Below are 27,579 nucleotides of genomic sequence, written 5' to 3' on the forward strand. Positions count from 1 at the left end.
GAGAAGTTTCTGCAGCAGGCTTGCTTACCAGACAGCCCCCAAATGGGTTTTGGTGGTTTGGGGTTTTTTTTGCCCAGCAGCCACCAATATGCATGCATGTGATTCCTGGCCAGCTACTTCATCACATCTGTTATATTCCACGCCAGCAGTGATGCTGGAGTTCCTTTTCCTAAGCAGGCAAAGCTGTGCTTCAGCATTGAAGGTACTGAGAGGGAAGCTGTTTGGACATGGAAGGGAGCTGAGGCTGTTGCATCGGAAGGAGCGAGGATGCGGCTTATTGAAGCCCGGTACCTCTCCTCCTGTGATGAGGAGTGAGATGCTGTGTTAGGGCTCTCGGTCATTGAGAGGCCACAGCTGAATGTAGCTCCTGTTATTGAGAAATCCCATAGCAGAAGACAGACGTGATGAATGCCTTAAGGGTCAAAAGGGCTGTAGAGCACATGCTTCACTAAACACACAAAATCAACTGTCAGGGAGGAGTTTCTCTACCGTGTAGATTTTTTTAGTGTCTAATAAGGTGCACTGTACTGTGTCTTAATGCAAGACTGGCATCTTTGGAGGAATTTTATTTATTCATTGAAATTAAAACAGTGAGAATTATCTGCCCATATTATTTCCTTTAATTTGGTTCATTCTACTTTGGTTTTGAAAAATTATATTTAGGCTTCTACTTGGAAAGAATAGCATCTATTAAAGTATATTCTGTCTTTGCCTTAAAAAATTACCAAAGTATAACGTAAGTTATAGTTCAACTTCACTGAACATGACAGAAGTATGTTACGTTTACAGTTCTGTTGACTAAGTTAAGGGTCCTATTATGCTCACCAAATTCATCTTTCTGAAAGCCTGTAGTGATCAGCATATAGAATAGGCTGAACGTAGTCGCTTAGTTCATATTTCTTTCTTTTTAATGCAAGAAGGCTATTATCTAGTGCTAACACAAGGTGTTGAGAGCTTCAGTTGTACTTCAGATTGCTGCAGTTCTCTAAACAGTGAGCTTCACAGAGGACAAGTTAATCCCTCATAATGAAATCACATCATGAAACTATTCATACTGATCAGGGTTTTTTTTTCTTTTAAGCACATGACATGGTTGTAATCATTGCTGTTTCAGTTCCAGGTATTTTGACAAAGAAAAATGAATTTTGTATCATATGGCTTTTTTGCTCTTACTTCATTTGCAAAAATATAGAAAGTGTGATTAACTTCAGTTCTTTTATAGAAAGATCTACATGTGCAAATACCTTCACCTGCTTGATGATAAAATCACATACTCTTCGGCCATGAATATCATATGCATAGTGTTACTGTGTGTTTTCTTTGCAGAAGTTCTTAAATGTGTACATTATTTTCGCAGATCCAACAGAGAAGGTGACTATTCAAGTGCTGTCACAAAGTAGTACCGTTAAAGAAGGCGATAACATCACTCTGAAGTGCTCAGGAAATGGCAACCCTCCTCCACAGGAGTTCCTGTTTTACATTCCAGTAAGTCCTGCCTCGCTGTCACTGCATAGTGAAATATTCTGTATCATCCCTTTCTACAGATATTGCTATGTGTCAGTGTATACGTGAGTAACTAAGAAATGAAGGAAGGAATTCGATGTGACTAAAACTGCAGATACATCAGACACTCTGAGAACACCTCACCCGAGCTGGCAAAATATTTTGAAAGAACCTCTCCTTCCCCCCACCAAAGTTTTTTAGACTTTGGACCTACTAAAAATTGTTAGGCTTCATTTCCCAACATCAGATATTTTGATAAGCAGTTTTGACAAAAGCGGTTTAGCACCTTGAATAAAATCACCTCATCGGTTGTCATAATAGCCAAAGATCCAGCAGTGAAAGTACAGGAAATTAATTCAGATTTTTTGGACTTTCACAGATGACTCTTCATGTGATGTCTTTTAATTAATTAATTGTTTGGTGGCAGTGTGACAGGACAAATCTGTCAGATTCATAAGATGCAAATAGAGAAAAATACAGTCTTCCATTAATCTTCTTAGTATTGGTGAAATCCACAGACAGATGTGGCTTTATATTCCAAGATTCCTACTCCTGCTTCCCGTGTCCTGCTCCTCTCTCCTATTTTATATCCCTTTTTTTGTTCCTCCTGCAGTAGTGAGCAGAGTTGATCTTGAGAGAGAGGCCAAAAGCAGTGGCATGCTTTCAGGTATTTCAAAAACTGCATGTCGCACTTTGAGCATAATCCTCATCTATTTTGGACTCCTGGCATGTTTGAATTGCTGAAGAGCAGCAAGAGAAACTAGGAGCTGAAGTCCTCTTATCTCAGAGCAGCCATTTAGATTTAGCGAATCATTCTAGGAACTCACTATATGCCAGGGAAAAAGTGTGTGGTATCTCTCCTTGCTCCACGATCTCAGTGAGTGAGCTAAACACCCCAGTTTGTCTTATCTTGTCTCCCTGATACTAGTCCTTTCTCTCAAGGAGAGCTGGAATTGGTGATTTCCTTGCAAGACTCATGGTTATCGTAAATCTCTTTCTGGATTCAGAGATAGGAATTGGGGTTTCATCCTATGCTTTTTTCCTAAGCTGATTGAAGTCAGTCCTAATTGGGTGGAAACTGGGGAACTGGACAGCTAGAAAGCAACACTTTGGCTAATTTAAAACACCAGTTTCTATAAGTAACTACAGGCTCCATACCACATTATGGATAGATTCAGGTTGGTTTGTGCTGTTTAAAAATGTGTAATGCAGCACATTTTATTTCATGGTTTTTCCTAAACTGAATATATCATTTCAGATACAGATTTAGAAACACAATTTGTTTTGCTGTTGTGATTTCTTGAACACTCTTATTTGTAGACTGCTTCAGTCTTTTCTTCCCATTTTTTTCTGCTAAACTTTCAGATTTTTGTATTTTAATGTCCTCTTAGAATAAGTTAGTCATTAAGTTAAAGAGTAAGCTTTTAATTGTAGGTGTTTTCTAGAGCTATGTCATCATGCAGGAAATAAGCCTTTACATTATTAATAGTCAACTACACTTCAATGATGCTGTGCCCGTGTATTTTGGAGTATTTCAGGATCCTTGTAACAATAAAAAAACCTCAAAAAATTGAATGTCTTCAGCAGGTCCATATACAATAAAAGTTTTGTTTTCCATCCACAGGGAGAAGCAGAAGGTATAAGAAGCTCAGATACTTACGTAATGGCAGATGTGAGACGAAATGCAACAGGAGAATACAAGTGCTCTCTGACCGACAAAAGCATGATGGACTCAACCACCATCACTGTGCACTGTAAGTCATTGCATTTTGTACTCCTAGTTAGGCTACAAACCTATCTTGCACCTTCTGAGATGGTCTCTCTCTGCTTAACTTAGGTAGATTAGTCCAATTAACCTATGGGAGAGCTGAATGATGTGATTGGTTTAAAGGAGTGTCAGGTTTGGGGTTTTTTTTTGTCTGTTTTCCCTTGCAATTTTTTTTTTTTTGCTTTTTCTAATGTATTTATGTTCGAAAACTTTAAGGTTCTCAATTCATTGGCTTAGATACAGATTCACTTTTCATAACTTTTGTATAGTATATGATGTTATTGCACTGTCACATACAGTGAAAATTCTGGTATTTTATGTTTCACTCTCGTGAACATATATATGGCAAAATATTCTGCTCCAGCTGTTCCTTAGAATGTACTCAAACACACAAGCTGGCCCACAGTGGTAACGCTGAAGGTCATTCTTCATAGTCAAATTCACATGAGTCTAATACCCTTTCATCGTACCTCAATGAGGTTTAACATATAAGGTGTCTAGAGAAGAGACTTAGGAATTCATTACGTTCACATAGAACAAGTTGCTTTTTTCACTTTTCCCAGAATCATGAAAGCTGTAGACCTCAGTACAGTTTCTTTAGCTGGATGCTACATTATTTACTCACACTATCAGCACCACTTTAAAAGCAGCCATTGAACTGGCTGAACCATTGAAGCAATGGCTGCTTTTCAATAGTTGTTTTTAATCTCTTTTTGTGAGAAAACAAGAGCAGGAACTCTTTCAAACTTTGCTATACTATCACAGGCTGTGATGAGACTCAGGCCAATGGCACTAGGTTTCCCCTAAAAACATTGATGGTCTGTAGTCTTGTTAGTAGCATAAATACCTTTAACGGTTTACAGGTTCAGAGGGACATGATGGATAATGAAATTTAAAGGCTTCCATAGTAGTTACACTTTACATAAAAAGAAACTTCATGTTTGTATACTTGGCTTTGATTTTTTTTTCTTGGAAAACATACAATGCATGCAGAATATATCTGTACATGAATAATTACGCTATTCCATTTAATGAATATTTTGCATCATCCACTGTTTTCCTACCTGCCCCTTCTCTTTGCCAAGCTCTCTGAAGAGAGCTCTGTACTATTGCTGCTAGCTGCCCAGTATCAAAGGTAGCTTGCTGGTAGTTTGCTGTGGTATAACTAACCCTTGTATTTTACTCCAAGCGGATTGCATGTCTACTTGTACTTCCATAAATAGTTACTCTAAAGAATGGCTTCCTCAGCTCCAAGTTATTTATAAAAAGCCAGTTTTCCTTTCTCTACTATTTTGTCTGCGTGTCAGAAGAGCTTTACTATATGAGAGAAGCATGTGTTTTCTTGACAGAAGTCTTTCCAGTGTTGGCAGGTAGTGCAACTACTCAGAACCCATGGGTACAATCTAGGACCCTACTGCTTTGCTTAGGGTTCATTTGGTTTTGTTTTTCTTAAACACCTCTATCTGCAATAAAGCTTTTGCTTGAGTGAGGCACGGTGGCCTGGAGTAGTTCTGTAATTCCTGAATGCCCAGACCATGCCCTTACTTTAATCTACTTCGGTGTCCTGCCTTATGCTGGTCTAAAGTGTTTCTGCAGCATGTTTTCTTTTGAGAGGAACTCTTCTGAAAAAGTCATAAAACTTGTAGAAGCTTTATAATATCCTCCTTCATCTTTCAATTGTTTATATTAATTTTCCAGCATAACTCAGTAATACTGAGTGCTTTCTCCTTCTAATGTACTTATATATTTTTGGTATTAGATCTTCAGATTTTTTTATGCCTCCATGATGTTTTTTGTCCTTCAAATACTACTTATTAATTCCTATCAAATCCTACTTTTTCTTCCTCTTTTGCTTTATTGCTTACTTTTTCACCTACAGCTGAATATTCCTGTCTGCGCTGTTACACTGAAAAAGCCTTCATTCTGAGTCAAGGCTTTTCCTTTCCTCACGTCCAATCTTAGCACTTTAGATTTTTTTATTTTCACTTAAAAAAAAAAAACCCTCACAAAACAAAACCACAACAAAGAAGTCAATATAATAATTTTAGTTTAAATCTGTGAAACTATTTATAGCAATTTGTTACATTTCAACTCTAATGCTTTTTCCCAAACAAATTTTATTGAGCATTTTAACTTCACTGGTTCCTTTCATTGTCTAGGTAGGGAAAGCTTGCTGGTATGAAAAAATACATTAGCACATTATAGCTCTTAACTATTTTTGTAGCAAAATATTCTGGCTCAATACCAAACTCTTTTTTTCCAAGATGAATGTAAATTATGAGATTCATATAAAGCTGAAAATTTACATTAAAGCATCTGCGTTACCCATAATTTTTAGGGAAATACTTTATTTGTAAAACAAATTGCAGGGGGAAGAAAGAGTCTCTTCCTTACCCACAGAATGTAAAGGACAAACTGGACAACCTGGGTTCTTGCCCCTCGGAGCAGGTGCAGGGTCTGTGCAGCAAGGTCCTAATTTAAAGTCCAGCAGATCTGAGTGCTTGTGGTTGGCGTGATTCGTCCCTCAACAGAGGGAGCAACAGAACAGGATTTATGTTGTGGGTTTGGTTTTTTTACACGAGGTTGTTAATTTTCTGCCAGCTCTGTTCCTTGCCCAGGATCAGATGAGCAAAACTGGCAGAGGCCAGGAAGGAAAAGGGAGGGGGCCAGGGCAAAACCTGTTTACAACCACTTAAACTGCTGTAGAAGCACAGCTTGTGCGAGGCAAGGAAAGCACCTAGCAGTAGAGGATGGGTGTACCTTCCCTCAGCTATGAAGAAGCAAGTGACTGTTTCAATTCACCGACCCTTTTCTTTATCTCTTGCCATAATCGTTTCTGCACATGGAGTAGGGCTGTGGAACTTCCTCTTAGTGATGCTTTCCTTTCTGCTAAAATGTGTTATCTAGGGAAATAAGTTTGCAAACGTTTCAGTAAATTAAAGGTTTTAGAAGTTTAGCATTTTTGTTTCTCCATAGGTATTGTTTATAGTCTTTTCTTGTGCTACAGACACATGGAAAATACAGGGGAAATCACCTTTTGAATGTTGCATGGAAAAAATCTAATCTCAGTATACTAGGAGAAGTGTCTGGCTCTCTGATAGTGTGTTTGGGGAGTTCAGGCTACAGGCAAGTGCTGTGCATAGTCTTCCCAGTCGTAGCACAGTGTTCCACTGGAGGCCTCCTTTAAATGCTGGGAGCCTGTCCTATATGTGCAATAGAGTTTCAGAACTGAAATGTTTGCTCCAGTCTTCCCCACATTAATTCCATACCTCTCTCACATGATGTGTTAATACATGCAAAATGCACTCTTTGCCTTTTCCCTGTACTACTTGGTATTCAAAGACAGCACTGAAATCAATGCAAGACTTCAGGTGAGACCACATTACGAGCTAGCATATATTGAAAATGGTGCCTGATGAGAAATTTGTTTATGAAGAACATTTCAAAGCCAAACAGGAAATGTATGGAAAATTCTCACAACAAAGTTTTTCTTTCAATGGCAAGGAAAATTAATTTTTACAGTCTTCTGTATGCAAGAAATATTTTCTCCTCATACTTATGTACCAAGAAGAGTTTATTTACTAATAGAGCATATAAGTTGAGAGGTAAAAGTATCTACATCACATTTCTTTGTGGACCCTACAGATAAACTGACAGAATATTAATCCAAATCAAATTGCTCTATATAGAGTTCCTAGAGGGGATCCTATGTTAAACAGTAGCTTCATTCTGTACTTGCTTCATAAATCACCATACAAATATTGCTCTGAGCTATGCAGTTCATCTTGCACACTGTAAATTTTCCTGAACTTCTATAGCAACCAAGACCAGTGTGTGAGAGGGATTGTAGTCTCAGTTATACCACAAAAAGGGGAGGGGTGGGGGGGTGCAGGCATGCTACCCTGGAGAAGACTGGGTTGAAGGATTGTTCTGGGCTCAGTGTCAGTCTTGCTTGAGATGAAGGCCAAAACTTTAATGAGTTTTTGCTTTCTGTGGTGTATGTGAGAGGAATCCTTCCTATATGGTCTCTTCAGTGATCTCTTGGGTTTGAGGTGCTATCTTGCTTCAAAGAACAAAAGGGTAAGTAGATGTTGAAAGTAAGTCACCCTGAGGGGGAAAAAAAAAAATCTTAGCTTTTTTTTCAACTACTCCTCTGCCTTGGTAGTTTGTGCTTAAGAGTAACAGAGCAAGAAGAAAAGCATCTCATGCACCACCTCAATCTATATACAAATGCTCACTAGGTGAGTCTTGTTTTTTGGGGGGTTTTTTTGTCATCTTTTTTCTTCTTGTGGAAGCAATGGTAAGATCTGGAGTACCTTGTTAGTCGTGTTGCATTTACTAGTTTGGGGAGGCAGGAGGAGAAATCCCCATAGGAATACAGAAACAAAATGCCATTTTATCTCTTTGGTAAGATCTTTGCTTTACTCAAGCACAGATGAAAGTACAGTTCTTATGACCTCTCGGACTAGGCATTGGACTCGTAACACAGATAATAATGCAGACTAATAGTACAGGATGGACCCTACTTGTTCCCTGAAGTTCTGCCTTTAATTATAATGGTGTTCCCAGGGCAACCACTGAATGAAGCCAGTAGCTAAGTTCACAGTTTTGTTAAGGAAAACTCACTATTTTTGCTTTCCTCTACCAATTGTGATTTTGCCTTTAGCTTTTTTTAAACTCTGCTTAAAGGCCAAAAGGATATTTTGCTGTCCTTTTCCAGCAAGTACTATATTTGTGATGAAATTATGTGGGCTTGCCATTTGAGTCTATGTGTGTCTGTGTGTGTGTGCATCTGTGATAGTCATTCAGCCAGGCAACTTGGCTTACAAGCAAGGCACTGTGAGGGGAAGCAAAATAGAGGTTTAGCTTGGCAAACTCTGCTTCTCTTTCAGTGTAGGATTTTTTTTTTTTAAGAAGAAGAAATCGCTAGTCTGCCAAATCTGTATACTAGGAAAAATCTAGAGCGGTGTTTCCTGACCTTTTTGCTACTGGCTGTCACCCTGTCTTGTGTCAAACACAGCTGTCACTGACTCTGCAATTTCCCTGGAGCCAAAACAGGGCAGGCAAAGCTTGGACTCCAAGTTACACAAAAATGGCTAAGTTACAAATGAAAACAAATCAAAGGGCCTCAAATTGTTTTATCAGATTCGAGAAGGTTACCCCTTGTCCTCCTTATCCTCTTCTCCCCACTTACTGTTTAGGTTAATCTGTCCCCACCTTCACGAGTCTTCCCCTGAAGATCCATTCCTACCTGGCCCCTGGTGAGCTACCCTCACAGCAGTCTGTGCTTCCCCTTTCAAGATGCACATACTGCTATGTGAAGTACTCCTTCAGCTTCTTGTACCTCCTCTGTCATTCTTTCAGCAGTACAAGGTGAAAAAAATGTATCCATTTGTCTAGTGATTAGTGAGATTTTGCTTTTCCTTTTAGCCTGTAATTACAGTAAAAACGTGAACATTCTGCAGTGCCTATTTTAGAATAATTCTCTCTTCTCCCTTACTTGTAGAATTGATTTAGATTTTATCGAAGAACTGAAATCTTGAATTTAATGAGTGCAATTAGTCACATTTTCTTTCCTTAGTAAGCCTTTGAAATGGGCCAGGCATTTTGACATGAACTTTTGACAAATGTTCTTTCTATCCTAGATTTGGATTTGCAGCTTACTCCTAGCGGAGAAGTCACAAAACAGATTGGAGAGGCCCTGCCTGTGTCGTGCACGATTTCTTCTAGTAGAAATGCAACTGTGTTTTGGATAAAGGTCAGTAATTCATCTACTTCACACTTCATCTGAGTGTTCACCTCTTCACATTACTGCTGCTACTTCAGTGTTTTGGAAGGAAGGAAGCCATTCAATGGGCTTTTCAAAGAACATTGTTAAAATAAGTCTTACATGTATTGCTAAAATGAGAGCTACGGACTCAAGTTCATGACTGAAAATCAGTTACTGTAATTATCAGCTCAGTTTTCAAATGGAGAGGAATAATGCCTACAGTAAAACAAATACAACTTTTTTGAAACGGTCTGTACAAGGCCCTTTGAGAATCAGCTCCCTCTAAGAAGGAAAGCCTATTTGGATTCATTAATCGTTTTCTCAGAGGCAAGCTTGGTCTCCAATAAACATAATAAAAGGGCAAGGCAGGTTGAGAGATCGGAGACATCAGCAACTGGTGTTCAGTGGCTGATGAAAAAGGTAGCTATCGTAGATGGTGGGTTTAAATTAAACTTATAGTGCTGGAAACTAAAAATAATGATACCTGATGGTTGTTTAGTAGCATATGTTGATCTCATATGCCTGGTTCCTAGAGGAGAGCTGTCTGTCTCTCAAACAGCTTGTACCACTCGTGTTTTTGTCTAGCCCACTAGAAAAAGCTCTGAACTAACAATTGATCACATCTGTGCCCTTGATTTGAAAGTGAAGTTGTTCAAGAAGAAGGGACGTGGCTTTTATAAACCTCCAGTCATTTCCACTTTTCATGCTGTTATGTTGCTGTCAGCTATTCAAATGTAGTTATTAATGGGGGAGCACTTTGTGAAGCTCCGATCTACCAAAGGATGTGAAAAACTCTGCAGATAGTAGACACATTTGTAATTTAGAGGTTAATGTAATCTGAGTTAGAATTCAGAGATTAACTCCTTCCTTTATTAGGACAATACCAGAATGCAAACAAGTCCATCATTTTCAAGTCTTCAGTATCAAGATGCTGGAAACTACATCTGTGAAACTACTCTACAGGAGGTTGAAGGGTTAAAGAAAAGAAAGACACTTAAACTTATTGTGGAAGGTAAGGGAGCAGATAGCTATGATTATTAATTGTCCTATTCAAACAAAACGGTTAACTGCAATATTGTTCTTGTAGGAAAACCTCAAATCAAAATGACGAAGAAAACCAACACAAATAAAATGTCCAAAACAATTGTCTGCCATGTGGAAGGTTTCCCCAAACCAGCAGTGCAATGGACAGTTACTGGTAGTGGAAGCATCATAAATAAAGCAAGTATCTTTCTTATTACTTTATTCAGCAAAAGATGGTGCATAGGAGACGCAATTTAAAATCAAGGAACGTTTTCCAGGCAGTGAGATTGAAGAAACTAAGTCTATTTCATTTATCTACGAGGAGGTTAAGTGGTAGCTGTAGCTACATGGTACTCACATGGATGATTTCTGATGATAAAGATCTTTTGAATAGAGCAGGTGAAGGCACAGAGTTTTTGCTGGCTACGTGCCGAAGCTGGAAGGAAAAAGAAAAGGTTACAAGTGAAATATGCATTTTTAAGTGATAGTACTTAGTCATTTTATCTGGGTAATGTGGTGATTTTGCCATTACATAAAGAATTTACAAATAATGATGGAAGTACAGAACTTAGATTAGACAGCAAATGGGTATGTGATGTAAGCACTGACTGAGTGAAATGAAATGTGGCAAGTGCAAGTAAGAAAATACAGCCAATATAGTTCCTTATGGGCTTTGCAATTATCCTAATTTTTATAGTTGTTTTTGTATGGTTATGCTTATTGTTTCTCACTGGAAACAGAACCATAATGCAGTCATCCTGGGGGAGAAATAAGAAGTACCCATACACAGCAGGAAGAATACCTGGAAAATAAGCCAACTAAAGTATTTGTATATTGATTACCTAATCACATGCAAAGCATTGCTACAGTTTGCCTTAGCAGGAAAAATAAATGAGGTATCTATACAAGCAGTCAGAGGCTGGAAGTACAATGCACAGTGCTCCTGTAGATTTCATTACTCCTTTAGGTTTCGCTTTAATCCTACAGAAATTATGTACGGCTGTCAAAACTTGTCCATTTACTTAAGTTATAGGGCAGGAATTATCTTGAACCTATATAAGTAAGTGATTGAAAACACTTTTCTCTGGACATTGTATTAATCTGAGAATGATGTACAGCAAATTTAAGGAAAAACTTCACTCGCTATTACAGTACAGATACTGCAGGTACTACTAAACACATGTAGCTTGGCAAAATAATGCTTAGTGTGGAAACAACTGGGAATCCCAAAAAGTGGAAAACTTATAGTGATTATTTTCCTTATAAAGACAAAAATGAAAAACAGCAGGATCGAAAGAAATTATAACATGGAAGTTTAGGTTTTGATTTTCTTTGAGAATTTGGTCACTTGGAATATTTTCTAAATAGTCAAAAGAAACAAAAGCAAATACAGAATGTGGTTAACTTTCTCAAAAATGCCTCTTTGTCAGTGGTCTTACAGTGCATGCTATACAAAATGTAGCTATAACTGAATATCTTGGCCAAAGTGTTTTCTAGCAAATATTCACATTAACATTTAATAAAATAATGCATTATTTCTATTGTTATTGTTTGGAGAACTGAAATATTAGTTGAAAGTTATTTCCCTCTGAACATTTTCAATATGTAATGCAGGTAACACATATATTGTTCTTCGCATTTTGCAAGGATACTAATCTTCATTTTTTACCATTTCAGACAGAGGAGACCAAATATGTAAATGGAAAATTTTCTAGCAAAATTGTAATTGCTCCTGAGGAAAATGTGACTTTAACTTGCATTGCAGAAAATCAGCTAGAAAGGACTGTGACCTCCCTGAACGTCTCTGCTAGTGAGTATCTTCTAAAGACCATTTCCTTAAAGTTGTAGTTTCCCCTAAAATACCCACACTTCGCACTCATATGAAGAGTAGTAGGTCTGCATAGTAATGTTGATAGTAAGATATTTAACCATTTTGTCTTAAGTCAAGCAATCCAGTCTGGACCAGTAGTACATAAAATTTATTCATAACTTTCTGAATGAAGTCACTTAGTGTTCATTACTTTTTTGGCTGTCTCATGTATGCAATATGTTACTTACTTTTTAAAATAATATTACAAAATATAGTACAAAAATATCACAAAATAATACATTACTTATGAAGAAGTCTTTATTTATTACTAAATTAACATCATCTTTTAGTCCCCAAATTCCAGTTTATTGTTACTGATAGGACTTGATTCAGAACAGAAATCAGCCATACTGGGTTTTAATCAAATGTCATTTTTCAATGATGATGGGTGGTAAGAAGCTACAGTTTGTGGAAGGCTAGCACAGAAATATTCAGTCAGAAATATTTCTGAGATTAATATTACAGGTTTTGAATAAGATTCTTCAATTGGTTATATATAGTTACACAGAGAAGACTTCTGCTTAGAGATAAAATTAATTACCTTGTTGTTTGGCAAACACTGATTAAGTTTCAGTGTTTCTGTCATTGCTACAAATAGGCAATTAAAGGTAATGTTCAGGTATAACACATTTTGTCTTTATTTTAAGTTTAACATTTTTCATTTCAGTAAGTATTCCAGAATACGATGAGCCAGAAGATAGAAATGGTATGTATGTTTTCCTATCTCCATAACCCTTTCTGTTGATTGTCTGAGTTCAAGACCTATGTAGTGTCACTGAACAACTTCCACAGTCCCTCAAAGTTGGACTTGATTTGAAATAGCTAGTGCCATGATTGACTAAGAATGTGATTTTCTTGAAGCTTTAAATGTGTTTTTAAGAACATTGCCTACGTTTTTTTTTTAATTTTCACTTTCTGACCCCTTGTTTCTGATGGAAATTCTTTAGAAATGGTGTAATGCTTTGCTTTATCATAGGTCACCTCATTAACTTTTCTTCTTTGCTTCAGATGACAATAGCGAAAAGGTTAATGACCAGGCAAAGCTAATAGTGGGGATTGTAGTCGGTCTTCTGCTGGCTGCTCTGGTTGCAGGTGTTGTCTACTGGCTCTATGTGAAGAAATCAAAGTAAGAATTTATGGAAAATTTGATACTAAATTGAAAAAAAAAAAAAGTAATAAATGGAAACGTATGTTTACCTGTTTTCCTTCCTGCAGCATTCCAGTAGTCTGAGTGGGGAAAAGTTGTTACAGTAGGTGCATTTAATAGAGGAAGGAAACCTCTGATGAGCTTGTGCCAATGCTTAACAGGACACATCTCCTGGAGGTCAGGCTCCAAGACTTTTCATAGATCATCACCTGTGATAAGGTCCTGCCAAGAATCAGCCAAGTCTGTGATGATTCTTGCATTTAAATTTAGTACCTGCTACTGAATTGTGGGATGTTACCTCCATGTGGCTTTACTGGTACTAGAAACTGTCTTCATTTAGAAGTTGAGTAGCTTGTTTGCTTTAAAAATGGAATAAATTACAAAATACATTTAAACCATCTCAGGGAAAAGAGAGATTCTTAATTAATTTGTTCATATATACTTTGAGATCTCCAAAGTAAAATTGGTAAAGATAGACCTTGTCCAAATAAATACATTTTAGCCATCCTAGGCATAGAACAGGATTTGCCAGTGAGTCCTGCTTGCTTTTAAGTTTCTTTATTATCACACAGACTCACTTTAGAAAATAAACTGGGTGATCTCAAAAAGTAACCAAGTTTCTCCACCCTTTTAAAGATGGCCATGACAGTATGCCATTTGGCCCTATTCCCATAGATTTGTCTCCAGGGAGAACTGAGGGCAGGCTTCCTCTCTGAAGGGTTCCTTACAGCTGCTTCTTAACAGGGAAGATTAAGGTAGTTATGAGTCACATGCACAAATCAGTACAGGTATAGAAGCAATCTTAAAGTTCAGTTGTTCCTTCTATGATCTTTCATTAAAATTAGATCAAATGAGATCTAAAACACACCAGTGGGATTTTACTATGAACAAATGTGTTTTCATTGATGTGAGAGTAAAACAAGGAATTCTCCATCTGCTTGCAAATATTCTTTTTTGGATAATACATAAGGATTTTACTCCAGGCATAACTGAGTAGGTTTTGGAAGTTTTTCAAATGAAGAATTGCTATAAATTACCCAAGCACAGAACCACACTCGGATATTATACAGGGTAAAAATACATTTTTTTGCAAAGCTTATGCTTCTTTTGGTAGAAACTAAAAAGTACTGTTAACATTGAGTTCCTCCTCCCACACTTTGCTACTAGTGTAATAATGTCTAGAATAATTTTCTTTTGTCTTTCCTTTTGAATGTGAGCATGTGCAATCATGAAACTGTGATTCACTGGTTTGGGTTTGGTTTTTTTGAAGAGGTGGTTTGGGTATAAGGAGGGTAAAGAAGCAGAAGTATCTTTTCTAGTACCATATGTAGCGTGGGGAGAGCTAACAAGAATCTTAGAATATAACATGTTGTTTGCTGAGATGAGTTTATGACAAGATAACTTTTTCAGCTTCAAAGATAGATACCGCATATTCTAAATGGACAACGCTTCTTTTCCTCAAGCTTCAACTTCTACAAGCTAAAAATTAGAGCTAGAATTGATTAGACAGGTTCACTGGGAACAAAATAAAAATCCCTTTATAGTTAAATAATAGTCTTCATATTTGATACATGGTTGCTGGCCTCTGAAACCCTCAATTGATGCATCATCTCTGACAATCTCCTGTTCTCAGCATATATTTAAGTTGATCTGTTGTTATCCTCCCTGCTTTCTACATGCCGTACTTGCAAAAGCAAGCAGAGTGTCAGTACCTATTCTGACAAAGTTTTCAGCAAGAAATATAGCCTTGAAATCAACGTAGACCTTGCAAAAAGCACCTTACACCTTTAGACACAACATGTGTCTAATCACGACCCCTCCATCTCCGTACAGGCCAACAGTGTTAGTAGTTATTTTTTGAACCCACCCTCGAACAGTAACTCACCTAATCTCTATCCCCAAAGTGACGCCAAAGGAAAGTCTGAGAAGGCAGCAGCACAGAACTTTCCAAGTCTGCCGAGGCAAGAAAAACATTACTTTTTTTCATTATTGGTGTTGTGGTTTGTATAATCTTCTATTGTCTTGTCATCCACACTAAGTAGGAATTACACTTGTAGCCTTGGAATATATTCACAATAAATCACTTATATAGTTATTCACTGCCTCAGCTCCACTTGATGCAAAAGCTGATTATTGCCACATATTCTTTTCACTATGAATATTATCCCATAAATCAGGGACTCATCTGTATTCCACATCCTGCAACCAGCCCCCTCTTGAATAAAGAGTTGAGGCTACCTACCCGAGCATGCCTTGTTTCTCCTTCATCTGAGCAGAAGGCCAAAGACTTGTTTTCTACAGATTTCTCCTTTTTCCAAAAAGGATATTTTAAACTAGTTTACACTGAACAGAATGTAACTTAGCATTTCAGAATCTTTCTAAATTTTTGTGTCAGACCTCAGTCAAGTGATTCTAGGACACCCATCTTCAGCAAATCCTTCATATATGAAATTTTCACCTTGCCAGAAACAACTGAGAGTACAGCACGAATTAAAAGTTTAGAAAGAAAATGATGCACCCAGCACCCTGTATCCCTGTTCTCTAGGCATGGAAGTTTTGCATGTGGATTGGACCTGTGTGCTGTTTTTGTTCCTTGCGTTTGGAGGTGCACAAATCTCAAGTCGTGTGAGACTAGATCAAGGTTAACATGGTTTAAAACACAGTGAGGGAAAATTCAGCTAGGCAAATTGAAGCACAGCAGCAGTCTTGAGATTGTTCATACTCGGAGCACACCAAACTCTTAAAATTCTTCTTAGGTCAGAGTAATCAGGAATGTTACTAGTATCTCTGAAACTGAACACTTGAAGCATAACAATTCTGCTTTTCTGATACTTCACAGGAAACTAGCATATGAATCTAAACGTGGCAGGCCAAATATGTAGGAAACTTGCTGTATGTTTTGAACAAGACTCAGCATTTGTATTGTTTTCTGTGCAATTCCCTTCCAGAGAAAACACAAAGTTAGAAACATCTCCGAAAGTGTCAGTTCATGTCACAAAACTTCTATAAAACTGGCACAAATTAAAAAATGGTCACTCATTTCTTGATGACTGGAATATTTTTCTAATATCTCTGCCTTTTTTCCTCCTGATGGACGTTTGAAAATAACTAGAGGAAGTGAAAGGCAAGATTGGGGTAAACAGAAAGAGGTTGCAGATAACCCAGATTTGGATGTATAAGACCATTAGCTCCTAGAAAACCTTTTGCAACAGTGCAGTTGAACATCTAACATGCCTTTCAAAAGTAATGCAAGCTTTAATGAAATTTGTGGCTCTTGCTTCAGCACCCAGAACTACACTGATGAGTATTCTCTTACCTGTCATTATTGCAAGCTTGGGTAACAAGGACGAAGAACGCTGCAGATTTTCTTCCTTAAACAGCATTGAGGGTGAGGCCTAGACTCGTGAAATGGAAAGAAATCAGGAATTAAAACCCAACAACAATTTCTGGGTCATCTATATGCAGTCTATATTTACTCTACAGCAAGCAAAACAATTGAGATGGAAAATGGTCTTTATATTAAAAACAATGCTATGTACAGTATCTAAACAAAATCCATGAAAATAATGGCCCTTGCACACACACACACACACGCCAAAGAAAACTAAAAACCTCACTTTGGTACTACTTACAGAGAGATTTTGATTAGGAATCCCTGAGGATAATTATTTTCCTGAAGAGCAATCATAGATAAATGTAAAATATGAGCCATAATTTTAGCAAGAGCTCAGAATGATCCATGTTTTACAAATGAATTTTTAAAAAAATAGTTGAGAGACACAAGTAAACTCATATTCATACAACCAACTTTTTACTCTTCAGAATGCCAGAGCACGCTGAGGTATGGGCTTTGTTTGTTGAGCTGTAGATAAAGTCTGTGAGACAGCCTGGGCAAAGTGGGCTGTCTTGCCCTTTTTGGCAAATCCTCAGGAATATTTCTGTCCATCCAGACCGCATTGCCCGGCTGCTCAGATATCATCAGGAAGTTGCTCTTCAGTTGCAAATAGGGCAAGCTGAGAGGAGTTAATGCGCAAAACAAAGTAAGGAACAACTGTTGTTGAATGTTCAGCTGGCAAAGGACCATTTGTCCTGTGCCTCAAGTCACCTCACGAAGCGATGGAAACCATGTTTTGAGCCATTTCTCTGTTACAAACCCAGGCCACGTCGGTCGAGCCCTAAGGATTGGTGCCATGCCAGGGTCACTTATTCCTCTGCTGTCGGCAGAGCACTGCCAATGGGTGACGCTACTCCAACTCAGTGCAAAATTGCTCTTCTGTCTCTTAATAACACTATTTAGATAGCATGAAAAAAGGTGGCAGAATTGCTTGTGCTGTGGTGGTGAATCTACCTGGATATCAGTATTTGGGGAACAAAACAAAACAAAAAAAAAAGAAGTCAGCAAGATCACCAAACCACCAGAATGAAACTGCTGTATTTCAGTCTCAGGCAATGAGAAGCTAAATCCATCTAATTGTCAGACGTGAAAAACTGCTGCTGCTCTCATTTCAAGCCAGTGGTACATACCGTCCTCCAAGAGAGTTCTGGATTGCCTGCTTCTTTCAAAGTCAGAGTCCTGCCTTTTCAATCTCCCATTTTCACCCATTTTGGCTTTAGGAAAATAGAGAAGACATTTAGCAAAGGGAACAGTTTGACTGAATGCAGAACTAAAACAGAACACTTTAAAAATCAAAACCTGATATCATTGCAGTATCTCCCAGGTTTAGTCACTGAACAATTTTAACCTCATCAAAGACCAGTAATGCTGGTTACAGTTCCCGCCACTCTCAACTGTCAGGTCACGTGAAATCCAGTCTGCTTTGGGCACTGTAAAACTCTTGCTAAGAGGCCAAAAAGAAAAGGATCACACTGAGCCATGCCAATAGTCTATCCAGTCCACTCCCAGGTCTCCAAGAGCAGGCACAAACATTACACGAGGGCAGACGTGCATGACCCTGCTTTCTTGCCTCCAACTCATTTCAGCTCAGGTTATTGCCCGAGTCCAGATCCTTTCAGCATTTCATCTCTTGCCTTACTGTCTCCAATTTTGTAAGACTTATTTATGTAAAAGACTCATTAGCCACATGACAAGCCAAATCCTGTGCTCTACCTAAAACAAACATTTTTTTAATTTATTTAAATAAAAAATTAAAGGGATTTGTTTGTTTGGGGTTTGTTTCTTTTTTCCTAGCATTAAAGAGATGTGTGAGACATTATTAAGAGCACAGAAGGTCAATCTCTACCAAAGCAGTGACTTTTCTTCTTCATTCCATCTTAGATCCTTTCCTTCTGTGCACATCACATGTTTCAGGTTTTGAATACCAGAAGAAAGTAGAAAGTTACTGCACAACAGAAAGTAGAACAAGTCACTTTGTGATATAATCTCAGCATTTTAAAAATTAAATTTGCCTGCGATAAGCAGAAGTTTGGATCTTTGCAGTAAGTGGGTTTTCAGCACAGACACCTTGCTGTCAGCCACACCAGCATAACAGAGGTACTCTAAAAACAATAGTAAAAGGTAAATGCAGCTTTGAAGCATTAAAACTTACAGCCACTCAGGAAATAACCTCCTCTAAAACCAAAAAGATTTTGGAATGGTCCCATTCAGTGTAATCGGTGGGATTTGGGGCCCAGAATCCCGTGCCCCTGGCACTGCACCTTAAACACTGCTCCCCAGCCCAAAGCACAGCATTTCAGCAGCGCTCCCAGAGGCGTGGAGGGTTAGTTGCGTTCGCACCCCGTCAGACGCTCTTGTGAGGCAAGAACTAAACTGTACTCTCTTAGCGGTACTGTTCGAGGCTACTTCCACTCAGGGCACACGCAGTGCTTAGCCACTGCTAGCGGCCTTTGCTCAGATGGAGGATGTACACAGAAACACTCCACTAGCAAAAATTCAGATCAGTGGTTTTGGGAGGTACATACCTGCATGGTGTCAGCGTGACATGTCACACTATCTTGCTAACCTGTGTCTTCTTTGTATTTTGCAAGTCAGTGTCACTACGGGTCTTTACCCTGAAGCAAGGGTGAGCATATGCATGAATCTGTCGCAACAGACGTTACTTTTCTGTAGGGAAAACAAATCATCCATAGAGAAAATGCGTATACGATAATCTGCTTTGACACAAGGGATTTACTTTGTCCCACTCAAACATATTTGCCCATTTACATTTTAAAAATTGTGGCCTTCAAAACGTTATCGCAGCGCTGCAGGAATCTTTCACCTTGGCAGACAGTGAGGCTTCTCACACGTTAAATGAATGGCTTAGTGGTTTTATTGTGTTAAGCTAAACTAAGCACTTAACTCATTAATTCATCTCCACTACTTGCATTAAGGAAGACCTGCTATTTTAAATGAGGCATACCTCTTTTTCCCCCTTCAGACATTTACACAATCACTTCTTTACCCAAAGCTTGTCAGTCATAGCTAGCACAGATCTAAAAGCCAGAGTGGGGTTTTTTTTTTTTTTTTTGGTGTTGCTGGAATTTTCATTAATTTCTTCACAGTTAAAGAGCTTCCGCTTGGCACGGGCTCTGAAAGTCAATTACTACAAGTACACAAAACATTGCTATGTTGATCAAGATATCTTAGCCACACTTGTAATGTTTTAGTACGCCTTAAAGCAAACTCCTGTTTATTGAAACAAGCTACACAATTAATTTGTCAAGAAACATGGATCTGCACAACTGGCTTAACTTTACTAAATGTCTGCTAGCTCAGAATAATTCTGAATTCCTCAAGAAGCAAAACACATTCACAGCCCTACTGCAATACCTCCTCTGGTACTAACGCCAGTGGGGGAACTGGTGCTATTGGTCTATTTATAGACATATGCAAGCCTATTGCTCCACTCAGAACTGAACTGTGAGAATTTTATGTATTACTGAGAGGGGAGGAGACAGTGTCATTAATGTCAGGATGGAACAAAATGCTGTAGACATGCAAAAGTGACCTTATTTTCTCATTATAGGACAGCGTCAAAACATGTAGACAAAGATCTTGGAAATATAGAAGAAAACAAAAAACTAGAAGAAAACAATCATAAATCTGAAACTTAAGAGACAAAACGTGTCAGTCATCATTCCAGGTAAGCGTTTCAATTGCAGTATTTCACATCTCTTTGCCCACCATTTCTCCCTAGCGATTGCGGCGGTAGCCTGGAGTCTGTTGCTCGCCTTGCAGAGCTTGGGCAGCGGAGTGATTTGGAGTGGTGGACTATTAGGACAGACAGACTCAGACCCTGGCCAGTTAAGAATTCACACCTGCATACACACATATTAAAGAAGCTTGACATTTAGATGTAACTTAGTACTTGGCTTTATTTTAATCCATATGCTTGGGGAAATGAAAATACAAATTTGTATAATATATCACTGTGGTATATGTGTGTGTACGTACGTATGTATATGAAGAGTATGATTAGGTATAGTTTAGAAGGTTTTGTTATGACTTTAAACGTTCACAGGAACCTTCTTCCCTTACTGAAAGCAACAGTTTCTAAATCTTTGGTCAGCTTTATTCATCATCGTGGCAAGAGGCACAAAACTTTCCCTAGAACAAAATCATTCTTTTACTCAAGATTTCCCATACTCGTACTATTATCGATTTTATCCTGGAAAGAGACACTGTATGTTAAGTTAGTAACAATTCAACAGGTATGAAAGTTTTCCCAACCAGGATCTGTGTAAAACAAACTCTATACAAATAATTAGGTAGATGCAGAAGCTCTGTCAGGAGTTACAGGAGCCCTACAAAGCACCAACAGCACCACCCGGTGTTCACATATATATACACCATCGCTGCATATACACGTGCCACTGCTGCATCTCTTCCCTTAGTACCCAAAGTAGGGGTTTAGACCATTCTTCTGACCAGCTGAGGACATTTTAAATTAACACTGTGGTAGCACAACAGTGCGGAAACCAGCTAACCATAGTGAGGTTTCTTGGGTTAATCATCAACTGTTCTGAAAAACGAGAGTAGTAAAGTGTTTGGTGGTGGTGCGCTGTGAGTGGAATTATCACATTTCATATTTAGATAAAAAAAGTTTCTTTATTTAAAGACCACTCTCCTTATTAATAATTTCAATATGTTGGTATTGTCTGAAATTTTAAAGTACAAGGCACTATTTTTGCACTGAATATTCAGAAATCACTCAGTAGAATGATTATATAGTATAATAGAGAGATGGATCATTGCTGTATGCACTTTACTAGCAGTAACACTGTTTTACTAGTTTGAAAGAGGGACTTGGGAATACCAAAATTATGCCCTATGACTGATTTAAAAGTAGAAGATAAATTTGGATCTTGAAAAAGTTGCAGTGTAAATACACAGCATTTCTACTGCAATTCTATGGGAAAATTCTGTCATCTTTTTGGTTAGAGTTTGTATGGTTTGGGTTTTTTTCTGGACCTGGTACCTTCTGCAACATTGCAATATTGAGGTGACTAGATGGAGCTGAAGTTGGCTGAGGGTATTTAGTGAACTTCAGAGTTCAAATAACATGTGTGCCTTCAGCTCAATCTTTTACTCTAATTATTTTATTTCTTCAGATCAGTAGATCTACGTAAAGGAAAGCTTATCCATAAATCCATTACTTACCTGATAAACTTACTGTATGTACCAGGAACAATATTGCAACAGCTAGTCTTGCCATGAAAGAAAGTATTCTTGTCATCGAACGGCAGAAGAAAGTACTAATCCTGTAGCTGTTTATCTGAAGGTTAGATACTGACTAGTTATGTTGTTTTAACATATTTTAAAATGTTTAACTGGCTTTATCTTTCATATTTTCAGAGAATACATATAGACCAATTGAAGCATGAACGTGGATTGTATTTAAACACATACAAAGAAGTGACAGCCATTCATGGTTCAAGTATTAAACAGATCATACTACCAAGTTTTCAAAGGATTTTAGACACAATTATCTCAAGCTAAAAAAAAAAAAACCACACCCACAAACTAATTTTGGCAACAGCCATGATAATAGGTCACCATATTGTGTTCTGTTTGAAATATTTTTTTGTAAATGTCTGCACTGAAGATTTCTTTTTGTTTGCCTTTATGTAAATTTTTTACGTAGCTATTTTTATACACTGTAAGGCTTTGTTCTGGGAGTTGCTGTTAATCTGATGTATAGTGTAATGGTTTTATTTCAATTGTTTTTACGACACCCTTTGAGCAGGTACATGTCTAATTCTGATTGTTATCAGTGAAGCCTCCGCTTTGTAGCAAGTACCTAAAGTGTAAGATTGTCTTAAAGGAAAATGTCAAGCTCTTTTTTCATTCTTTGAAATCGCAGTAAAGAGGAAGGGTGACAGCTGTGACAAGAATAAACGAAATTGTTAATAAAAGTGAACATTTAAAAAACCCTGCAAAGCTAAACAGCCAGAAAGGGAATAAAGAGTTTCCACGGAGAAGTCTGGGTATTGAGCAAGGAACACAATGAAAAATTCCTAGCCTATGTACAGACGGTGGCTAATAATCCTTTTCTTCTAGAGCAAGACACATTCTATTGATACATTATCGGTGGTCTTTCATGGTAGAATTAGGATAAGGAACTGGAATTCTGGATTAATTTTGATTCCTTTGTGTTATCCGCTGCCTTAAAGTACTGTACCTTTTCTTCATTTCAAAAAGATACCGGTCAGAATTGGAAATGTTTTTTAAAAAGTGGTCATATCAAAGCTGCATTTTTTTTCCACAAAAATAGAATATATATATATTTTTTGTGTGTTTTTGTTAACTATGCTACAGATATTGAATGCACCTTGAGATAATTTTAGTGTTTTTAACTGGTACCTAATTTATCAAACCGTACATATAATTGTAACAATGAAATGTCTATGTATCTTTAGTTACATTCAAGTTTGTAACTTTATAAACATGTTTTATGCTTGAGGGAATTTTTAGAATGGTACTGATAAGAAAATGTTTTAGGGTAAACGGCCACTAGAAAGTTGTACTTGAGGGAGAGAAGTATCGGCTTATGCGGGAAGGCGAGTGCCTGGAAAAAAGTATCAGGCAGCTTTGATGGAGAGGAACAGTAGAGTAAGCAGAACATCAGGTTTCCATTTACAAATATCCAGGGAAAAAGTAAGTTTTTATAGACTGGTAGGCAAAAATAAATAAATAAATAAATAAATAAATAAATAAATAAAAGAAAAAGATGGACGTTAGGAAATGTATTTTGCCACTTTTGCATTATTTAGGGGGAAGAAAACACTGTTACTTGTAAATTTGTAAAATGTTAAATGTCTGGGCAGTAGTGACTGATGTCTTAATAAAAGCTTCCTGTAGTGCATTGGCATGGATTAAATACATAAGATGTCCTATAAACTCTATGCTGTATAAAATATTAGAGGGAAATCCTGTTACATGCCTCTAAACTTTGATTTGTTACTGTTTTATTTGGCAAAAAGAAAAAAATTATAATCTTGGTCAATATTTAAACCAAAGTAAAATGGGGGAAAAAAACCAAAGTAATTTGTTTTGCATGGCTAAGCCATTCTGTTATCTCTGTAAATATTGTGATTTTTTTCTTTTTAGAATTTTGTTAAAAAAATTCTAAAATTTTTAAACACCTGTTTTTCCAAAATAAAACGTGAACACACAAAAAAGTTAGTTTATATACAAATATATCTTTTTCTTTTGGTGCGAGAACACTGCCAAGCGATACACATTTTTTTAAAAAAAAACAACGCAGTGGGCGTGACTCTAAACAGGAGAGGTTGTAACAGCTTCCTGTGAAGGAGTGTGCAAACATCACCTGTCTTTGTTTATAACACTACAAATAGTTCTTAAATAGAAGAAACCTCCAAAGATCAGAAGGGAAAGCATAGGGAAGGGCTGAAAATTTTCATACCACTGTCTGGGGAATACAGGGGAGAGGAGAAGAAAAAAAAGTCCTTCGACTTCCACAGCTACGAAAAAGGAATAAAAACATCTCCTCACCTTTTGGGATTCTGCTAGATCTCCTATGCACTTTAAATCGTCAATCCTAGGAGCTGGGTTTTGCACTGCTCCGAGTTCACTATAGGCACGTTTCAAGAACCAAGAGTGCAAAAGAATTAATGTTTCTATCCATGCCTAAACAACAATAAAACTGAAGTATGTCTTCACTCGCTTGTCTGAAATCTCAGTTTACAAGGACACGTACAAACACGAGGGAGGGTGCTTGCCTGGAGCTCGCGCTGTTGCCGACTGTCACCCTGCAGCCTCTGGCTGGGATGAAACGTCCCTCGAAGCCCCGGGGGTGGGAGGTTGTACGGGCTTTCTCGTGGACCAGAGGGGTGTGCGGGGTCTCGTGGACCTGGAGAGCACAGGCACTCAGAGAAAGGCGAAACCTTCCCAACATTCATCCTGCGGGTCTCTACTTGTGATCTGGTTAAAAAAATACCCCAGCAATGAATCTCAGGGGACCTGTTCAAATCTGATTTTGTACACCACTCCAGAGTTCAACTTCGGTTTACTACACACAGGAAGAAAAAAAAAAAAAAAGAAAAAAAAATTCCCTGTTCACAAATGCTTTAAAGGCAGGGTAAGGGGGAGCGGGAGAGAGAGCTGAGCCTCTTGTTTTAAGGTTGGAAAATGAAGACAGTTTGTGGTGTCTGTTCATGGCGGTACAGCAAACCGCCACTGAGCTTTGAACACACCAACAGGTCTGCCGGCTGCAAGGACAGCAGCATGCAAAAGTACCGCTCGGGCTTCCCAAGCAACCGCCTAAGTCCCCAGAAGCAGTAATACCACAAACTATAGCATACTGCAGGGGGTATGAGCTGCTATTAAAACACTCGCACAGAAACGTGCTAATGGTGCAGCCATCTGGAGGAAAAAAAAAAAAAAAAAAGAAAGGACTTAGGGTCAACACAACAAAAAGCAATGCATCAGGGAAATTTTGTACTGGTTCTGAGCGCTGCAGAACAGCCTCCACTCTCCACGCTAGGGCTTCACCGCACCCACAGCTACTGCGCTGCGGGGGCCAGCAGCTGGTCGGAGCCTTAACTGGTGTGAAATGCTTACCCAGGCTGCCTGCCAGGAACACAAACGATCCGCACCTGACCGTCTGCGTAGTATCCACGACTTGCCAACAGCAACCCAGCACTACAGATGGTTTAGGCAGTATGTTACACCTTTTCCTGGACAGAGTTTTCATTCTGTCATGTTTTGAAATACGTATGTAAAGTCTAAAGTCTATAGCAATTATTACTTGAACATTATGAGATACTAACATGAGGTTTATCCCTATTGGTACCAGTCCATGGAGACAGACAAAAAAAAAGAATAAATGTAAATTTATTATCTTTTTTCAAGATAAATTTCTTTAGGGAACACCCGATATTCACCTCATATCCTCAGCTGATGGCTGTTGCAGTTAAATCTGATTTACTTGTAGTACCACATGTAGCTGGATACCTTCCTGCTGACTTCATGTTTAGACAGCCATATGTATGTAATTATCTCAGCTAAGATTAAGCAGTGACATATGAAATGAGATCATGACCTCCTGTGTCAGCCACATCTGTGCAAATGTTTTTCTGGGTTTTCTTTTGACTTTAATGCATCTCTGTCCAGGTGTCTGTTTCCAAGAATTGCCCAATGCAGGTTTCTCCTCCAGGCAGAAGAGGACAGAGGGAACACAGGCGGCACGCTAAACTTCTTTTAGTTACCCCTGAAGGGCTCTTCTGGAAAAGTGTGGCATCCTCAAGCTGGCGTAAGTCAGTGCTGGCAAGGCTGACTTCAGCCTTCCCTCACGGCGGTCTGCCCCGGAGTGAGTGCACCGCCTTATTACAGCGGGGGGGTAGGAAGGGAGGCAGACAGGTCGCAAACAAAACCACCAACCCACCACAGAACCCCCCCTTACCTGTGTATGCTTCATGCGTAATGCAGCACGTACTTTTAACAGCAATCTGCTACATCTGAAATTATCAGAGAATCAGAAATGAAGCTTATTAGTTATCAAATTATGTCAAAGTCAATATTTAAAATAAGACTGACTCCAGCCAGCCAGCCACAAGTCCTTAAATGTCCCGTAATTCATACATTTTTCTCATTTACATTCTAAATAGAGACATTTATTCTGTTAGCAGCAAGGCATTCACTTTGATGTAATAATGAATTTCAGCTTGAAAAGGTAGAGCCTGACAATTATTAAGAAATTTTGTTCTTAGTGAGAAAACATCAATGTACCTTTCCCACCACACCCCAAATGTTTTGCCTGTTCTCATGTTCCACCTGGTGATAGAGCTAAAGCTTCCATCATCCTCCGTTACCTGTCCTAGCGCTCGTTTTCACATCTCCTGTTCTGTATAGATTGATTCTCTGCTGCCCTCAGCATCATTTGTTTATTTGTAGGACATTTAGTTCAGAAATGCCAAAGCACCTTGAGATAAATACCAGCAGTTTAACACAACTATAAACATAAAGTGAGCGGTGTAAACAGGAAAAAAATAGAAACATACCCAGCTTCCCATGCTTGGGCCTCTACTCATTTGTATCCATTGTTGTGGATTCCCCTGGAGCGTCCCCATTTTGGGAAAATTGCACAAAATCTAATCCACACTACAAAGGCTCAGCTGTAATACCATAACATACACCTATAGCGCCAATGTGCCTAAGCCTTTTACTCTTTTTTTTTTTTTCCCCTAACCCTTTTCCTGTCACTCACACAACTAGAAATCATGTTAAATAAATAATGTTAGGAATTTTTGTACTGGACCATCAGTGCAAGTCGTACGTTTAAGGATGTGATCTTTCTTCATATGTTTCGGTCCATGTAGTTGTGTTGCAAGGATTTATTACGTATTATTGCACTGGGTCTGGCTGAGGCGGAGTTAATTTTCCCCACAGCAGCCCTCGCAGCGCTGTGCTGCGTACGGGCACCAGCAAGGTGGTGGTAACACACCGGTGTTTTGGGTGCTGCCGAGCAGCGCTGGCACAGCACCACGGCTGTGTCTCTGCAACAGCCCCCTCACCAGCAGGCTGGGGGTGGGCAAGGTCTTGGGAGGGGACATGGCTGGGACAGCTGACCCCAGCTGACCACAGGGATGTTCCATACCATATCACGTCTGCTCAGCAATAAGAGCTGACAGAAAGGAAGAGGCAGTGGGGGCATTCATCATCTATGACGTTTGTCGTCTTGAGCAACTGCTACACGTACTGAAGCCCTGCTTCCCGGGAAGTGGCCGGACATCGCCTGCTGATGGGAAGTAGAGAATAAATCTTTGGGGGGTTTTCCTTTGCTTCCAGCACGGCCTTTTGCTTTATTAAACTGCCTTTATCTTGACTGACAAGTTTTTTTTCCATCCTACTTTTCTCCCCCCTTGTCCTGCTGAGGAAGGGAGTGATAGAGCAGCCCGGTGGGCACCTGGTGTCCAGCCAAGGTCAACCCACCACAACTACCCAGCCCTGAACTTGAGAGCAGAGGGAAAATGTAACATCCTATTTCTCTAAGCAGTAACAGATGAAATTCTATTTATAGTAATTTTCACCCATTTAC

General features: G+C 38.6%; 1 protein-coding gene across 3 annotated transcripts in view; it reads left to right on the forward strand.

The window, feature by feature from the left end:
* The window catches only part of ALCAM (activated leukocyte cell adhesion molecule), a 124,415-nt gene extending 100,232 nt beyond the window's left edge, over positions 1-24,183 (forward strand). For 2 of the 3 annotated variants that reach the window (XM_054838079.1, XM_054838099.1), the window contains exons 7-17: positions 1,358-1,485; positions 3,128-3,257; positions 8,917-9,029; positions 9,918-10,053; positions 10,129-10,266; positions 11,746-11,874; positions 12,602-12,640; positions 12,943-13,060; positions 14,986-15,042; positions 20,047-20,163; positions 21,876-24,183. In XM_054838079.1, coding sequence (XP_054694054.1) covers positions 1,358-1,485; positions 3,128-3,257; positions 8,917-9,029; positions 9,918-10,053; positions 10,129-10,266; positions 11,746-11,874; positions 12,602-12,640; positions 12,943-13,060; positions 14,986-15,042; positions 20,047-20,134 — 1,076 coding nt within the window. In that variant the 3' untranslated portion in view covers positions 20,135-20,163; positions 21,876-24,183. The remainder of the gene's footprint in view (positions 1-1,357; positions 1,486-3,127; positions 3,258-8,916; positions 9,030-9,917; positions 10,054-10,128; positions 10,267-11,745; positions 11,875-12,601; positions 12,641-12,942; positions 13,061-14,985; positions 15,043-20,046; positions 20,164-21,875) is intronic. The other variant, XM_054838089.1, reaches the window with a different exon arrangement.
* The last annotated feature ends 3,396 nt before the right edge of the window (positions 24,184-27,579 follow it).

Source organism: Grus americana, chromosome 1, assembly GCF_028858705.1.
Source record: "Grus americana isolate bGruAme1 chromosome 1, bGruAme1.mat, whole genome shotgun sequence".
NCBI lineage: Eukaryota > Metazoa > Chordata > Aves > Gruiformes > Gruidae > Grus > Grus americana.